Source organism: Sceloporus occidentalis, unplaced genomic scaffold (assembly GCF_023333645.1).
Source record: "Sceloporus occidentalis isolate IW3139 unplaced genomic scaffold, rSceOcc1.0.p SCAF_274, whole genome shotgun sequence".
Taxonomy (NCBI): Eukaryota; Metazoa; Chordata; class Lepidosauria; order Squamata; family Phrynosomatidae; genus Sceloporus; species Sceloporus occidentalis.
The window spans coordinates 364,653-381,510 of record NW_028317254.1 but is presented as its reverse complement, the minus strand read 5'-3'; the positions used below and the strand labels follow the sequence as shown (position 1 = coordinate 381,510).

The 16,858-nt window shown below is 39.4% G+C and overlaps 1 protein-coding gene across 1 annotated transcript; it reads right to left on the bottom strand.

Moving 5' to 3' along the window:
* Positions 1-351: 351 nt before the first annotated feature.
* On the bottom strand, positions 352-8,766 carry LOC149275623 (somatotropin-like). The gene is made up of 5 exons (XM_089504517.1): positions 8,487-8,766; positions 1,896-2,044; positions 1,645-1,761; positions 998-1,159; positions 352-552 (listed from the first exon to the last, which is right to left on the bottom strand). Exons 1-5 carry the CDS (start codon positions 8,764-8,766, stop codon positions 352-354), a joined length of 909 nt encoding a protein of 302 aa, XP_089360643.1.
* Between the last annotated feature and the right edge of the window lie 8,092 nt (positions 8,767-16,858).

Sequence of the window (16,858 nt, the reverse complement as noted above, 5' to 3'; positions counted from 1 at the left end):
TAATTTAGTGCTTTAGAACCAAAAACCTTTCAGTGTTCTGATAAATATGGCCCAACACATTGAGAAGATGAAACACTCAACACTCAAGTTAAATCAGAAATGCATCCTTTACTTGGCTTTGTTAAAAACACACAATCACAAAGTACAAAGCGCTTCACAGATCAAGCAATATATAGGTTTATAAGCGACAGCCATGTTTGGCCCAGGAAATTAAACAGTAGATAACTCATAATAACATATGATCCCCTTGTCTGGCAAAGTTTAGCAACAAAACCCATGTTTTCTGTTTGTGCGTCTCTGTCGGCAGAAAGGGGATGCTGTCAATGTATTCTTCGCCCAAAAAATGCAAAATTAAATTGCACAATTGCTCTCCACGAAGCGCCGACACTTCATGACCCGCAAGTAGGTCTCTACTTTGTGCATGTCTTTCTTGAAACACGACAACAGTCCATAGTTTTTCACGAGTGCGTCGTCACTGCGCAGGTTGATGTCAAATTTCTCATATGTGAGTTTAAGCAGGGAGTAGCTGCGGGCGTTCCCCTCATCCAACTCCTGCAAAAGAACAAATTCAGTGAATTCAATAAATTCCTCAATAACCCCCAATAATATTCCATTCAGTTCAGGGGCTTTCCTGTGGAATTTCTTGCCAATCAGCTCCAAACTGTCCAGCTTTTAGGTCTTTTATGGAATTTTTTTTTAGACCGAATTAGAGTGAAAAAAAAGATGATTTGAGCCATTGGCTACCACAGGCAGTATGATAAGGTGTCGCAGTGTTTAGTAGATCGGGGATCAGATAACAGAATGAGAACTCATACAAATGGCTAAAATGCAGCTGCCTGAAAACATTATATTACGGGGGGAAACTACAACTGCTTTTAAAAATGCGCGATATTTTTGAAAACTTGTTTTTAAACTAATAATAGTAATAAAAAATGATGGTAGCTCCCCTTTAATACCCCCCCAAATCCTATTTGCCTAGACAGATTTTAATACTCACTCTCATCAGAGCCTGGATTCCTTCCTCCATGTCTCTCAGTTTGTCATAGACTCTGTCTGAGCTCCCAAACACCAGGTTGTTTGTGAACACTCTGTTGAGAACCTGCACCGGGTTCATCCAAGACTGTATGAGTGTAAGTGAAAAGCGCAGGAGCTCCGTGTCCTAAAATTGAAGGTAAAAATATATATTTTCTGGGCTAAACTCAATTCAGAAGTTTCAACATATTTCCAGTTTTCTAAAAGTTATATTTAGTTGAATTATAAGAACAGCTATGGTGAGTTTGTAAAAAGAAATTTAAAGTCAATGAATTGAACTCATGTTGGGAGGTAAATGAATGAATCTTTATTGATCTAGCATTCACTTAATTTATTGATAACAACTTATTGTACTCATAACTAAATGAGTAAAGGACATTGCCGGATAATTCTGCACTTGATATCCCCATTTGATATACATGTACCAACTTTATCTTTATTAAATCACATTAGACTTGTATCCCCGTTCATTTTGTATAAATGTATCTATGAGGTTTGTTAATATGCTGAGTGTTAATTCTTGGCAGGTTAGAAAGACTAGAAAGGATGAGAGGAGCCATGATGGTGTCCTTTCTGGGGGAAACATGGACACTTATTGCCTGGTTTACTAACCGATTTCTGGTTGGTGTTTTCCTTATCTGTTGGAGCAGGGATGGTTTCGGAGAAGCAGAATACAGCATGGGAATTCTTATTGGAGTGTCTCTGATCTTCTGGGATGTAGGTACGTTCCTGAAAAAATAGAAATCGCACGGCAAACCAAATTACTTTTTGTCGTTTTTTCTTGCAATAGTAGTAGAGCTTTCCAATATAGAAATGCTCTATTGTATTTAGAAATTACAAGGAAAACCTGTTCTGGTACTTACATAATCTCTGTATGTGTCCGCAGCCAAGAGGTGAAGATACTGAGCCCTGTTCACGGCGTTTGTGATGAGGCTGGATAAAGGTACCGATGGAAAAGCTCCGGTCAAAGGAATGGTCAGCATGACCAAGAGCCCAACGGAGGAGAAGAGACCTGCAAACAATGGTTGGTCATTGCTTAGTCTCTAGAACATTTAAGGTCTTATCTTCCATTTCGTACCCTATGTGCTTCTAGAACCCTCTAATAGCATTCCAGGGAGATTGAAATTCTTGGTGTATTCCGTAAAAAAAAAACTATATTCTACAGCTAAAATAATACGTTTCGCTGCTGTCCAAGTTTTGCCGGCCACTCATTCTTTACGATTATATCTGTCAGAGCCAAATAGTTGATGGCAAAACAAATCCTTACGAATGTACGAAAAAATTTGTTATGTCTATGAACTCATCCAACCCATCTGTGTCCCGGGGAAGATAGAATTTGATGTAATAGACCAGGGGAAAGTCTACTTTGTTACCTTTACTAAACAGACTGTTGTAATATTCCCCGTTCACCATATCAATGATGGGTTCGTAGCCATCAAAACTAAAATTGCATCAGTTCTAGTTTCTTCCACAATTTTAAATGTACCTGCTCAGAAGTTTTACCCCAAATTACCTACTAAAGTGCTATGGTATGATAAGAAAATTCGAACGCTCGCAGCCCCCTTTAGATCAGATGAGATCTACAGACCTAACACTGAGATTACCCCAGAATAATAACCGTACCTGAAATCATGATTCCGCACGCTTGCCGAGAAGGTGGAATCTGGAAGCCTGTTGAAGCTTTGGTCGAATGTGACAGTGCTTTACTTTGAGCCATTTTATATACGTAAAGTCATTAATAGGGATATGGTTGCTATTCACATCCCTAACGTAATCAGGAGCGGCTTATACATTTATGGAAAACTTTCCATGTGTAGGAATTAATATGCAATAACCTGTTTTGACATTTACCTCTTTTGTGATATATCATGTTTGTTCATGGCCTTGCCTGGCCTCCTTCAGCCTCCATGGGCAGCATGTGGTTTTTCTCTAGGTCCCCTTTTTTTTTTTGCTTTCATTAAAAGCAGAGTGACAGGAGCACATTTTCGAAAAAGAAGAAAAAACTAAATTTGAGTTAAAATTAGTTTGTTATATCTTAAACGTACAAGTGGATTAAATGGGGTTTTTTTTGGAGATCAGGAATGGTGACATTTTATACATTTTATGTGTTGTTTTGAAAAATATAAAATAATAAAACAACAAATCACCAAAGTTGATAAAACTGACAACTAAACATAATTTTTTTTTTTAAATATTTAATACAAGATTGATAGCATAGCATCTTGCATAAGAATGTCTCTTCAAAATTTGTATATCATATGAACTGACCATTAAGTAAAACACAATAGTTTTGCAAGCGATTTTGCCAACAGATGTAAAGTCTGTATTCTAAAAAGTGTGATTTTTAATTAAAAAAAATGATGCTGCTTTAATATAAAATCAAGTTTAACCTTCAATAAAAATACTTTTATCTGGATCTTAGATTTTCATTAGCCCAAATTGTTTAGTTCTCACAGTGTCATTTTTTTTTCTATTTCATTTCTTTATTTTATGGAAATAATATCTTTATTTAAAATCCTGAAATATGTTTTATATGTATATAAAATGTAGTTTCTTGATCTAGAACCACATCTTCTTTTTTATTCACACAATTACACTTTGTTTAAATTTATGGCACCTATAGTGCCTACAATGACTCCAACTACTCCTAAATAATGAATTTATGTGATGAAATTTATATAATGGCCCAAGAGGATATGTTTAATTTTTATTTCTTTTGATTAAAAAAAAATGTAAATGTTTAGTAGGCATTTATTTAAAAAAAACTACTATATCTATTATAGTATAATGCAAGACATATTTTTTTATAAATAATTTTTTATAACTTATTTTTTTTTTTTACATTTAAAACTACATCCAGGCCGTGACGGGGATTTGAAAATGGGTAGAAAAAGCAATTTCTAGTAAATAAGTGCATCAGATTTTTTTTTAAGTCGCCACAAAGATCAGCACAATGAGTCGCACGGTTTCTTTCTGTAAAAAGTATGTTTTATTACATTTGATACTTGATATTCAAGACAAAATGCATTCAGTTTATGAATGAATACATCGAGTGACATCTATATGTTGCATATTGAACAGTGCAAATCCCCTAATCGCCTGTTACATATCCTATTTAATATTACTTACAAGACAGCTCGGTCATCTGCTTCGCCCTTTTCCTGCCATGAATCCAAGATTTATTTTATATTTAATGTACACATCTTTGGATACAACTCACAGGTAATATAATTAATATACACGCTACCGTTCACAGGTTTGGGGTCACTTAGAAATGTCCTTTTTGAAGAAAGGAAAATGTAATCCATTAAAATGGGTCAGAGTGGGTCAGAAATCCAGCGCAGACGGGGTTAATGTTGTAAATGACTATTGTAGGTGGAAACGGCTGATTTTTTATGGAATCTCTTCATAGGGGTACAGAGGCCCTTTATCACTCCCATCACTCCTGTGTTCCAATGGCCCTTTATCACTCCCATCACTCCTGTGTTCCAATGGCCCTTTATCACTCCCATCACTCCTGTGTTCCAATGGCATGTTGTGTTCGCTGATCCAAGTTTAAGTTTGAAAGGATAATTGATGGTTAGAAAACCCTTTTGCAAATTATCTTACAGCCAGAAATGTCCTTGTTTCCCTTGAAAACAGCTCAGTGACCCCAAACTGCTGGACGGTAGTGTGTATATAATAAAACGTGACAGCACAATTATAACTGGAAACAGTGCCCAAAACCAATGAGCCAACATGATTGCAACAAAGGTCTTAGCCATTCAATAAGTGGGACATTATTGTAATATTTTTTCTGGTTTTGGGGGTATAATAAAGGAAGAATGGAATCTCCGTTATCATTCTGATCAATACACAGGTAGATATAAAGATATAATATTTCTATATCTGGTCCAAATTAGATTTCAAGTCAAATTCAGCCTCTATAAAATGTGAGGTTTAATAGAAATGTTACGTTACAAAAAGGGTGGTGAATTAATGGAACAGCCTCCCAGCAGAAGTGGTAGAGGGTAATACAGTGAGGGAATGTAAACATGCATGGGATAGACATACGGCTCCTGAATCTAAGACAAGACCAACGTCTGATTAAGGTTTGAGTCTTTACAGCAGGAGAAACGGGCAACTAGATGGGGGCCGAATGGGGCCGATCTGCCGGCAGGTTCTATGTTTCTATATTATAAACTGTAGAATAAAGGACTAGTTTATTAAATTAGCTTGTTCATTATTAGTTGCCACGTCTTATTGTTTTAACTTTCCAGACGTATTGTCCTTTGTTTTTTTTTGTTTTTTTTAACCTTAAGCAAGTAACTTGATTATCCAGGCAGGAGGTGACGGTGTTAATTCCACGCACCCCTCCGACTCGCCGTATGAATAAAGATATCCTTATGTTCCTCTAACGTTAAAATGTATACAGCAGATGCCGAAGAGACAAAGAGAGCTTAGCAATTAGCTTGTCCCGCTAAAGATCCTCCAGACAGACTTTATTCAGCGATGATTAACCTAATTCTATAGAAACGTCTCCTCTCTGCCAGCAGTCACATGCGGGTTAAAAACTTTATCTGTAGAAAAAGAGAGTGATGAAGCCCAGTGTGAAGTGAGGTATATAGAGAAGAATGATCACTATACTTCCCTTTTATGTCACTTTACCGGATACCCAGCTGCAACCCGTACAAAACACTCTCCAAGTGTTTAAAACTTAGAACAAAGATACCCAGCGCCCCCTAAGTGATCTTTGTTCTAAAAACTTTATCTACAAGCTTTTATGACCGATATCTCGCCGTATATCTCGCTGATATTTACTTCCTGAAACCAGCTGTAAAAACATTTTTCCATGAAAGGGGTCATTTTCCACCATTTTTACAACATAGGAAAGAAAAAGTTGTTTGCCCTCCGCTGAACATTCTGCTCGCCATTCATTGTTCTGACAGTCCATCCTCCCTCCCTCCCTCTCAGAATATCATATATATATATATATATAATTTATTAACTGGAAATTTATATACAGATAAAATCCCTCCTCGAAAATGTTAGCTTGACAATGGCTACTGCGATGTATGGAACCCCTTCCTTAAGGACAATCCCTTAAAAAGAATGCATTGTGAGCCCGTACACGTACGGTCCTTGTCATGAAGGGGTTAATATTTGTGTAACATGAAAAAGGCACGATCCGCAGATAAATGCGCCACTAGTACCATACCTTCGCGGAAAACGACCTTAATGGCAAAGCAGAATAAACATTACTAAAAAAAATGAAAAGACAATCTGGAGGCGATATCGAGAAGACGATGTCCCGTTTGACGTTCCTCTGTGGTTCATGTTGTTGGTTTCTCGTTCAGGAACAATGGGGTGGTGTTGGATGGAGTGGCACAAGATCCATGATGGAAAAAAGCCCACGGCTTCTATAGGTCGTATGTTTGAAGAGTGCGTGATCAGCGCTCTGACTATTACTCCACGAATGGATGTTCCCCGATCATGCTTTTTGTAGATAACACTCGTACGTTTTGAATGTCTTCGTATGTGGCTGACTGGTAAATGTCCAGGCCCTGTACAACCGGAAGAACAAAACGAATATGGTTACCAGTGTAGGGTATGTTCGACAGAAAGTGAACCCCATTCGGCCCCAGTCTAGTCTGCCTGTTTTTCCTTCTGTAAATCTTAAATCCGTCGCTGGTCTCGTCTCAAATTCAGGAGCGGTAGGCATATCTTGTGCATGTATAAAGGCTCTCGCTGTATTACCCTCTATCGCCTCTGCTTAGAGGCAGTTTCACGTATCGACTACTCTCTTAGCAAAGTAAAACTTCCTTACATGACATCATATGTATTACTCTTAAAACATAAATTAGCAAACACGGCGTAAATAACGTGCTATTTTTGAATGGAGCAGCTATTTCTAAATATATATCACCCACTCTTCTATGAACTTCATACTTCGGGGCATTTTGGCCGCTCCTCTAAACCACTTCCTGTTTCTAGATATAAAAGACGTGCTCTCAGCAACTAAGCAGAAAATAGCTTCTGATCACACGAGGTAGGGAATGCATGTTAAAATGTGTTAAAAAAAAATAGAAAAGTATCACAAAAACACCTTTACCGCAAAAAAACCCCCATAGATTGTTAAATGCTAAATGCTGTATTGTTAGTAGGTGCCTGCAGAGGGCAGCAGAGTGCAGCAAGTCGTAAATGGGGATTCCTAACCTTCTACTCGCTACAGTTTAGCAAATATTTAATATAAACATAAAAAATATACAAACTTAATGTCTGTGTTTGTGGCAGCCGTCAAAGGGGCCAGCATCGGACTAAATACTATATATTTATTTTGATAATGTAATTTAATTATTTGACTAAATCGGGCATAAACTGGACATTGCCAGGTGTGAGGGACCTCCTTTACCTCGTAGGTATGGTCTTCCAACTTGACACTGCGTTTCTTCTTCTGAAGTGCAGATAGAAAAAAAATAGGAATTATTTCATACATATATTTATATAAATATCTACCTTTTTTTTTAAATTAAAGTTATTCTACACTTCCCCATCGTCCCAAAACTGGCTAGCGGTGCCTATGGCTCATGGTAATCATTGGCCTGGCAGCAACGAGCCATTTACTGACCCCCTATTGAAGAAGCTATAGAAAAGATTGCACTAAGATGAAATGACATTTTTCATTGAAGATGTATTATGGAGGCTCTTTTTTTAAGAACTTAGTCTCCGGTCACCATAGAACTACAAATAAAATGATGCTCCGGCCCCCGCAAAGAGAGAGCTTAAAGTCAGCAGTAACTTATGGAGATCAAGAGGTTCGAGGTGGAGATAGGCTCTTCCATGCTCCTGTACCTCTGTGCTACACACACACACACACACACATACATACACACATACATACACACATACATACATACATACATACATACACATACTTACCATTTCCATTAGTAGCATCACTGGTATGACTGTAAAGAGCAGTATAAAAAACGTCTGAAACATGATAATCGCGTCCTTCATGATATTTCTTGACTTTGCACTTTCAACTTTCCCGGAAGCTGCCAAACAATACAAACATTACTTGTTGTGATCTGCGGCTCAAAACAGCTGTCTGTCGATGGCTTCCCCTCCTCCACCCCTTGGTACGGCATCAACTAGGGCAACATGTTCCAAATACTTAAGAGACCCAAACCTTTTAGGGTCAATAATGGCAATTCCATTAATCGGCTCTGCCTCGTATTTCCCATCACCGCACAGCCTTATATGCAAATAAACACCTCCCCATCAGTCATACATTTGCATATGGCATTGCGCTGTGATGGCAGAATTTGACATTTTCCGAAGTAGTCGATCAAAATAAAAGAACTGTGTGATCGGAGCTCTTATTAAACCACTCAGTTTTATGAGAATTCTAGCAACAATGTAGCGGCGTCTGTCCCAGAACTGACCTGGATCTAGCGCTCGCGGATACTCACCCAGCACCATGAGCTCAGTCCCGCAACAAGACTTCTGTTCACCGTGTGTCGTATTTATCTTGCAGAAGTAAATCCCCGAGTGCTCTTTATGTATTTTTCTCAGTTCCATAAATGAATTTCTTTGATTTTCTATAATTCTTATGTTGGGGTCATTAACACTGCTGACAAAAGAGCCGTTTGGGGTCCCGCGGTACCACGTGATGCTGCAGTTTGAGGTCATGCAGTCCGCGTGCGAGCTACGGCACGAGATCGTCACAGTGCGGCCTTTCTTTTGCGCCATGAATCGAGGCTCCTGAAACAACGTTTCACCTAAAAAACGGTTTTTGTGACATTGAGTAAAAAAAACAACCAAAATTGACCAGTTCCCACCTTATTTTAGTAATATGGAAACGGGCCGAAATAAGCTTTTACCTAAAGTACCATACTGTGTTTGACCAGGCTCCTCCTACTTCCCCTTATGGGCCACCCATTTCCTTATGCCCCTCCTACTTTTTTTATAGAGCTTAAAGCATGAGGCCTGTATTTTAAATCTGCCCTATACCTGGGCACTCTACATGTTTGACCCGAGGTCTCCAGGTGAAACACAGCTTCCCGGGGTCTCAGGGTCACTATCTCTATCTCAAGACATAGGAGTGCTGTTTCCCCACACCCACTTCCTCTCCTCCAATCACATTGATGGCTGTCTAGACCTATCCCTATGCCAAGTATGACAAGCCCCACCTTATCATGAAGCCACTCCCCCTCCCAGAAGTAGGAGCGCTCAGGTATATAAAGGGCGGTTGAAGATCTAGGTTTAAATATTTGAGGACGGCGCAGCCAGATTAACACCGTTTTAAAAATGTAACTTTTTTCCAAGAACATAAATAACTAGAACTAAAGTAACCCCCAAAACTCTTAGAAAAAATTCTAATAAAGAACAAAACATATTAAAAAACAAACACAAAGAGGAATTAATTAAAAAAAGGAATGGAACATTACTTTGGATTTTGCAGTCTTTTGTGACAACGCCATGGTCTGTAAAGGAAGAAGACGAATGTACTGTTAAAAGGCATGTAATATTTCATTATCATATGGCCAACAGTAAAGGGGCAGAAAGAGGCCTTCTTGCCACTGTACATAGGATACTTGCCCCAGGCAAAGGCGGTAGATAAGGGGAACAGACTAAATGGCACTCTCTAGAATTATTTAACAGGTGGAACAGCAGCTTTAAGGAAACAACAAAAACTATATATATTTATTTTATTATTTTAGAAAAAGGCAGCTAATTTGTATGCCAAGGAGATAGCAATCCTAAATACTTGTGAAGGAGTTTACATAATATGTAGAGGCAACCACTGAGAGGGTAGTAGATAAGTGGAACAGCCTCCCAGCAGAAGTGGTAGAGGGTAATACAGTGAGGGTATTAAACATGCATGGGATAGACATACGGCTCCTGAATCTAAGACGAGACCAAAGACTGATTAAGGTTTGAGTCTTTACAGCAGGAGAAACGGGCGACTAGACAGGGGCCGAATGGGGGCCGATCTGCCGGAGAGTTTTGTGTTTCTATGTAATAATCCCTCCCGTGTTTCTCCGCTCCCTACGCTAACGCAGCCATATAACAGACAGACATTTATTTTCCTGCGTAAAAAGATCTTGTTCTGCCTGGCTGCCCGTATAGTCTTTAAGAAAGTTCTTTTTCTTCCTCTTTTGAACAGATGGGCAGGAAAAGGTATTTTCACATAGTTCCCTCTCTATAATTCTGCGTCGCTAAACGTATGTAAACAAGACATGACTGATATCGTTCCACTGTATCAAAGAGGCAGACCTAGCAAGGGGGTAGATAGGTGGAACAGCCTCTCAGCAGAGGTGGTAGAGGGTAATACAGTGAGGATATTAAACATGCATGCATACGGCTCCTGAATCTAAGACCAACAACTGATTAAGGTTTGAGTCTTTACAGCAGGAGAAGCGGGTGACTAGCCGGGGGCCGAATGGGGCCGATCTGCTGGCAAATTCTGTGTTTCTCAAAGCAATTTAATGATAAGTTAATCAGTAATTTGGTTTCTGGACCCTTAGAATGCTATAAATCTAAAATCAGTGATTTTTAAAAGGTACAGTCTTTAGAATCCCGTATCGCTGGATTAATTTAAAAGAAGAGATGTCCCCCCCACACACAGTTAATTAAACACTTGCACATTCTGGGTACCAAATAGTTAATGCAATTTAAACTTGATTGACTACAAAGTCTATCCATTTTTTTTCATCTTTTTTGTTGTTGTTGTCGTTTTCATGACATCATATACACTAAAAAAAAGTCATCGTATTTGAATCTGATAGGAAGGTTATAGTGGGATAAAATCGCAGCCGTGCACATATTATAACCCAGAAACACAGGAGACCTTTGTGGGGAACGCTGATTCATGTGTGGAAGGTTTACTTTACCGAGTGCGATAGATAAATGGAGCAGCTTCCCTGCAGAAGTGGTAGAGGGTAATACAGCGAGGGTATTAAACATGCATGGGATAGGCATACGGCTCCTGAATCTAAGACAAGACCAACGACTGATTAAGGTTTGAGTCTTTACAGCAGGAGAAACAGGCAACTAGCCGGGGGCCGAATAGGGGCCGATCTGCCGGCAGGTTCTAGGTCTCTATTAAAGCCGCTTACCTGATAAAAGGATGGATAGTCCGCAGAGCACACAAAGCACGACCCCGGACGCCCTCATCTCGAGCTACAAAATACCCTCGCTCAGCCGTGGGGTCCGAAGGTGTCGGATAAGGTTGTAGAAACTGACAGGGGGTCCACTGATTGTTTTTTTCAGGCAGGAAGACGCTGTTCGGTTCATGCAAATAGTCCGGGGCAAGAACTTCCTTCCAACTAACAGATCATGTGATGCGAATCCACCTCGAGGGCACACCTTATGTGCTAAAAAGACGCAATAATATCAAGGTTTTTGGAACAGACAGGAAGAGGTCGATGACATTAATCTGTCCTTCAGGCTTCCTCCGATGCCTCGCTGTGTCCTTAGTTTGGATTCACTCCCCAGATTCTCAGGGTCACAGTCTGACTCTTGCTTATTCTCCCCCCGCTGTGATCGGATATAAGACTCCCAGTTGGTGCTTTTACTCCCGGTATGTTGTGGTTGATATCCCTGGTTGAATGCAGGTGACTCAATGAAATGCCTCTTGAAATAAAGACAAGTCAAGGCCTCCACCAGGGCCGGTATCAGAGCCATTTCGGTAACACATTCAATGGCATTTAAAGGGGCCACCACACCTATTTTTCAGGGGTTGTTAAGACCCAATGGTGCTCCTAGTACCCCCCCCTTTGCAGTTGGGTTTAGTTCCAATAACCCCCCCATCCGTTCTATCGGCACAGAGGGTCTTAGTGGACGGAGGAGACTTTGTGTAAGGATTCTAGACAAGATCTGGACGGAATGTTCTTTTTAAGACAGTTTGGTATAAAATATTCCTGCGGCACAACACCCCCAGGGAACGGCTGGCCCCCTCTCCCCCCTATCCTGCCGTAACGCACGCACACAAATAAAACACGCTAATACACGTACACACACGTTAATACACTTACACACACGCTAATACACGTACACACACACGCTAATACACGTACACGCACGCTAATACACATATACATGCTAATACACGCACACACACGCTAATACACGCACACACACGCTAATACACGTCCACTTGCCTTGTGTGGAACCTGTCGTTACCCCACTAAGCCCAATTTGAACCTGCCCTATTTCAAGTTGAAATCGCCCCTCTTGCCCCTGGACCGACCTGCCCCCGGGTTTTGGACTTTATTCCCTTCATTACAAAACTTTCAAAAATGTTTATACTCAACACAAAGACAAGACATGTTCCCTGCTCTGGGTACAAACCCAGCCTCCTTCTCATTCCCGAGTCCTGCACCAGTCATTAAAGAACGTACCAAAAAGCCGGCGCATGTCCAGCTAAATTATAGATTCTAAGCATAATAGAGAAGAAATCTGGAATTTACCTTAAAATGGTTAAACATGTACACACACAATTACTGATCCTCCGCCCCCCCACCCAGGGGAGGTCTTGAAGACCGAATTGAGGAATTTGAATATTTCCGAACATAAAATGTTTTTTTTTTGTTTGTTTGTTTGTTTTTTTATCAGCGTCGGGATAGATGTTTCATGAATTCAGTTTCAAAACCAGTGCAGAAAAATTTCGAAATCTCAAAAAACGATGTTTATCATTGTTTTCGTTAATCCAGGCGTCCGCTTGTTTTTCTTCGGTGAGAACGCGCATTTTCTTCATAAATATGTTTCCATCCCGCGTGGAACTCGCCGTCCAACAAAATAATGTTTTATTGAAACGCGAGACGGGGTCGGAGGGTCGGGGGGAAAGAGACGCTAACATTACGGTCACAACGGGGAGGAAAAAGTACAAATGAAATTCAATTCTATTTTGAATATTAATGGGTTGGGAAAAGGACATCGGGCGACGTACTGCTTGGCGTTCTTTGGCCTATAGGAAGCGGCACGATTATTCATCGACAAACGCGTATTCATGACTTTATGTGTGTCAACAGTTACAAAACGTACTCGGAGACCCAAAACAACAACCCGGGTTTTGGAACTAAGTCCTGACATTCTCTGTTATCAAGAATCTGCCGGCAGATCGTTCCCAATTCGGCCCCCGTCTAGTCTGCCGTTTCTCCTGCTGTAAAGACTCAAACCTTAATTAGCCGTTGGTCTCGTCTTAGATTCAGGAGCCGTAAAAAGACTCTGAGACCCGAGTAAGCAGGGCTTCATCCAGAGACTCCAAGTCAAATACAGGGGCTACTATAAGTGACCCCTATACATGTGCCAGCTAGCGTGGTGGGCTTGGCTAGTCAAAAGGGGAGGGATAAGAGCTAGAACCGAGCTTTCCATTTTGTAATTTTGGCCCCGTATGGATTTTTAGGGTTCATTGGACAAGTCCCCCCACCCCCGGCTCATGCTCAGCTCAATTAATTAAACCCGGCAAATGTGTTGTTTGCGGCCGTGGGGCCGGCTCACCCTCCTGGGGTGCATACAGCTCGAAGAAATGTAGAATGTGAATATAATGTAGGCTGAAAGATAATTCCATATCATTTTACCGTAACGGACGCGTTTTTGGAGGTAGAACACGTGAAGCGGAGTTTTCAATTAATAATTTATTGTGTATATTCCCAGAAATGTACAAGAATAACATTTATTTGCATTCAAATTGCATTTAATTTATTTTTTAATTTCCAGCACTAAAAAGAAATATATACAGGCATCAGATGTAAAATTAAATTATTATTACATATATCCAAATGTAAACAGCGTATCTTATTATCTGCTATTAATTTTATGCATCTTATGGGGTTACCAGGAAACAAAACTACACTTAAAATGGCTCTGTCAGCAAAATTTTAATTAAATAAATTGCTATAGGGGGTCGTCCTTATGCTGCGTGTTGGCGTATGACATCATACCTCAGCACCCCACCTTTTAGGGCACCGGGTAGCAAAATGTGCACATAGTGTCAGTGAGCCAGTTGGGGTAATTAATGATCTCAAGAAGATGATTGGCTCCCTGTTATGCAGGGGAGGGGCTACAGCCCCCTCTGGACCTGTTGGCCTAGTTAACCATTGCCAGAATATGTCTACAGCTTTAAAGACATATATCATGAAACATCTGCCTTCGCATTTCCTGTATCCCCTCACGCCCCCTTCTTCCTGATTGGCTGCTCTTTGTAAGAACGATGCAGAAAACAGGAAGTAGGCGGAGACTGATATGCGTGCCTTGTGCCAGAAACCAAATTTTTACAAAAGGAAGCTTCAAGTATTTTGTAGCAAATTTGTTACAAAAAAAACCCAGCACTTGATGTATTAAAAAATGTTTTTTTTAATACATCATTTAATGCTATTTTTGTTTTTTTAATCAAACGTTGTTTTTTTTTACTGAGCCAGAATATATATCAAAAGAGTTGGTGTGCAGGTATAAACAGCAGTGAAAAGGTTTAATCATTTTATTTGCATAAGGAAAAAAAATAGTTTAAGGTTTAAAAAATACATTAACACATTTTCCAGTAAATTGTAGAAATTAGCTTGTATTTTAAAGATAAAAATACATAAAAATATCAACTCTCCCAACACAGAGAGAACAATCTTTTTATAAGCAGTGTTTTCACTGATCTCCTTTCATCAATGATAAATATTTAACACTCCACGCTAACAGCCTGCCTATATACCTAGTTATTGAATAGCAGCTTTAGTCTACGGCTAATTAATTAAACTGCAGATGTTTAAATGAACAGGAAGCAAATAAAAAAATAACGATTTAGGGGAGAATCTCCTTAAGACTTTGTCTCAGCCTACAGAAAAATGTTTTTTTCCTTATAATATAAAATATATATATTTTTATAAAATATATATATAATATATATATATATATTATATATTATATTTATATTATATATATATATTATATATAATATATTATATAAATTATAATACATATATTTATATAATATATATATATTATATATATATTATAAAAAATAATCTTAAAATATTTTTGTAAATAGAACGCAAATTGTAGCATAATAAGGGAAATAATTTTGTCTTTTGGTATTTTTGCGGTGCTAATTTTGTGCAGTTTTCTCGCTTAATGATCAGCCCATTTGGTGTTATCTGCTTGTGTTAGACATTGTAGAGGAAAGGCACAGTGCATGCACCAGTGGTTTGCATACATATAATAAACGCTACATCTGTGCCAGCCACCCAAAAAAATGTGAGTTCTTCAGGTTAGGATTTATAGTTTTAGGGTTTTTTCGCGCGTCTTCGTCTTGCCGAGACTCTGCGTACCTAGGACTTTCACGTTGTGCAGCAGGTTGTGTTGTACGAAAGACACAAATTCCAGCTGCAAATTGATGTAGAATTAAATTCCTTTTAGCTACAAAAGCCCAGGCAGATGTCAGGTAGCCCAGAGCTACGTGTTCCTGCTGAGACACGGAGTCATTAGTTGAGGGTTTCTTTAACGGTCAAACCAGCCAGCATACCCGCAAGCAGAATACCAGCCAGAAGCGCGTAAGCCACACCAAATAACACCCAAAGCAATTCAAATCACGGGTTGTCACGATTCTACGGACCCCCGAGATCAGCCATGTTCCCATTAGGCCATCCAAGGAAGATCAAGAGAGCCAGATTGGAGTTTGGGACAGCGTCCCATTCATTTGGTTTCTAAGTCAATAACTTGCAAATGCCCCTTGCAAGATTTCTTCCCCAGTGCCAAATAGGAATCCAACATTCAGGCGATGGCCAAAATAGAGCATTCAAAGCCAAAACAGAGAGGGATGAGGCCATCTTTGGACGCACTAAAAGTTCAAAACAGCCATTTTTCTCCTGAACAGGATAAGCTTTCAAAAAGGAGCCATTAAGACTTAACATGTCAACCACAGCCCAGATGGGAGACAAAAGCCCTTTATCTACGTCTTAGAACCACCGAGAAATACAGCAAATATCAAGAGTTATTCTATAGATTAAGTTATTCTAATCTAAAAGATATCATTCATCTAGTCATCTATTATGTGAATTTTTATATCATACACAATGTATAAATGTAAAATGGACTTTTTATTTCATGGATATAGATAAAGAATGGAAAAAACATTCGCAATCATGTGCTGTTTTTCAGGGGCTTTTAATAGCCCTTTTCACGTGAACATAAAACGGCTCCCACTTAAAATTTTAACTTCTGTTAAGAAACGATACTGGTAACTAGGGCTCCATCGAATGTTTATTCACTAAAACCTTTCATCCAGAAGAACACGTAGAAGCTGGAACCAGTTCTGGATCTCCAGAACTCCACCTGCGTTACATTGTATCTCCATCGACTTTGTCTCCCTCCTTGGCATGAAGGAGGTCGCGCCATGCAGTTTTGGATCAAGCGCTAAGCCTTGGCAGCCCCCCAAAAATGGTAGCCGAAAAAAAATAATATATTTATAACACATTTATATTTAATGAGCCGTCATAGTCATGGCAGCAGAAGAGTAAAGGAACTGTAGCTGGTCAGTAGCTGTGAGTTGCCACTCCTTAGTATATGATATACAATATTATACACTTTATGTGAATTAAAAGCACACATTTAAAAAATACTTAAAAAATCCATGCCCTGGGTGACTCACATTAAATCCATAGCATGAGTCCAACTCGAGAGCTATTTACTGGAAGATAAAAACATGAAATGATTAAAGGCTCAGTAGCGCAGTGTGTGTGTGGGGGGGTATTTCAGCATAGGGGTAAAACCTAACTGCCCTAATTCCACCTTCTAGATATGCCTGGAGTGCATAGAATTATAGATTTGGGCTACAGACTCCCAGTAGTGACGA

Coding starts and splice junctions, on each gene's coding strand:
- LOC149275623 (XM_089504517.1), bottom strand. CDS start 8,766: ATGGCGCAAAAGAAAGGCCGCACTGTGACGATCTCGTGCCGTAGCTCG. Junction 1,762..1,895: donor CGGACACATACAGAGATTAT/GTAAGTACCAGA, acceptor CTATTTTTTCAG/GAACGTACCTACATCCCAGA. Junction 1,160..1,644: donor AAAACACCAACCAGAAATCG/GTTAGTAAACCA, acceptor CTTCAATTTTAG/GACACGGAGCTCCTGCGCTT.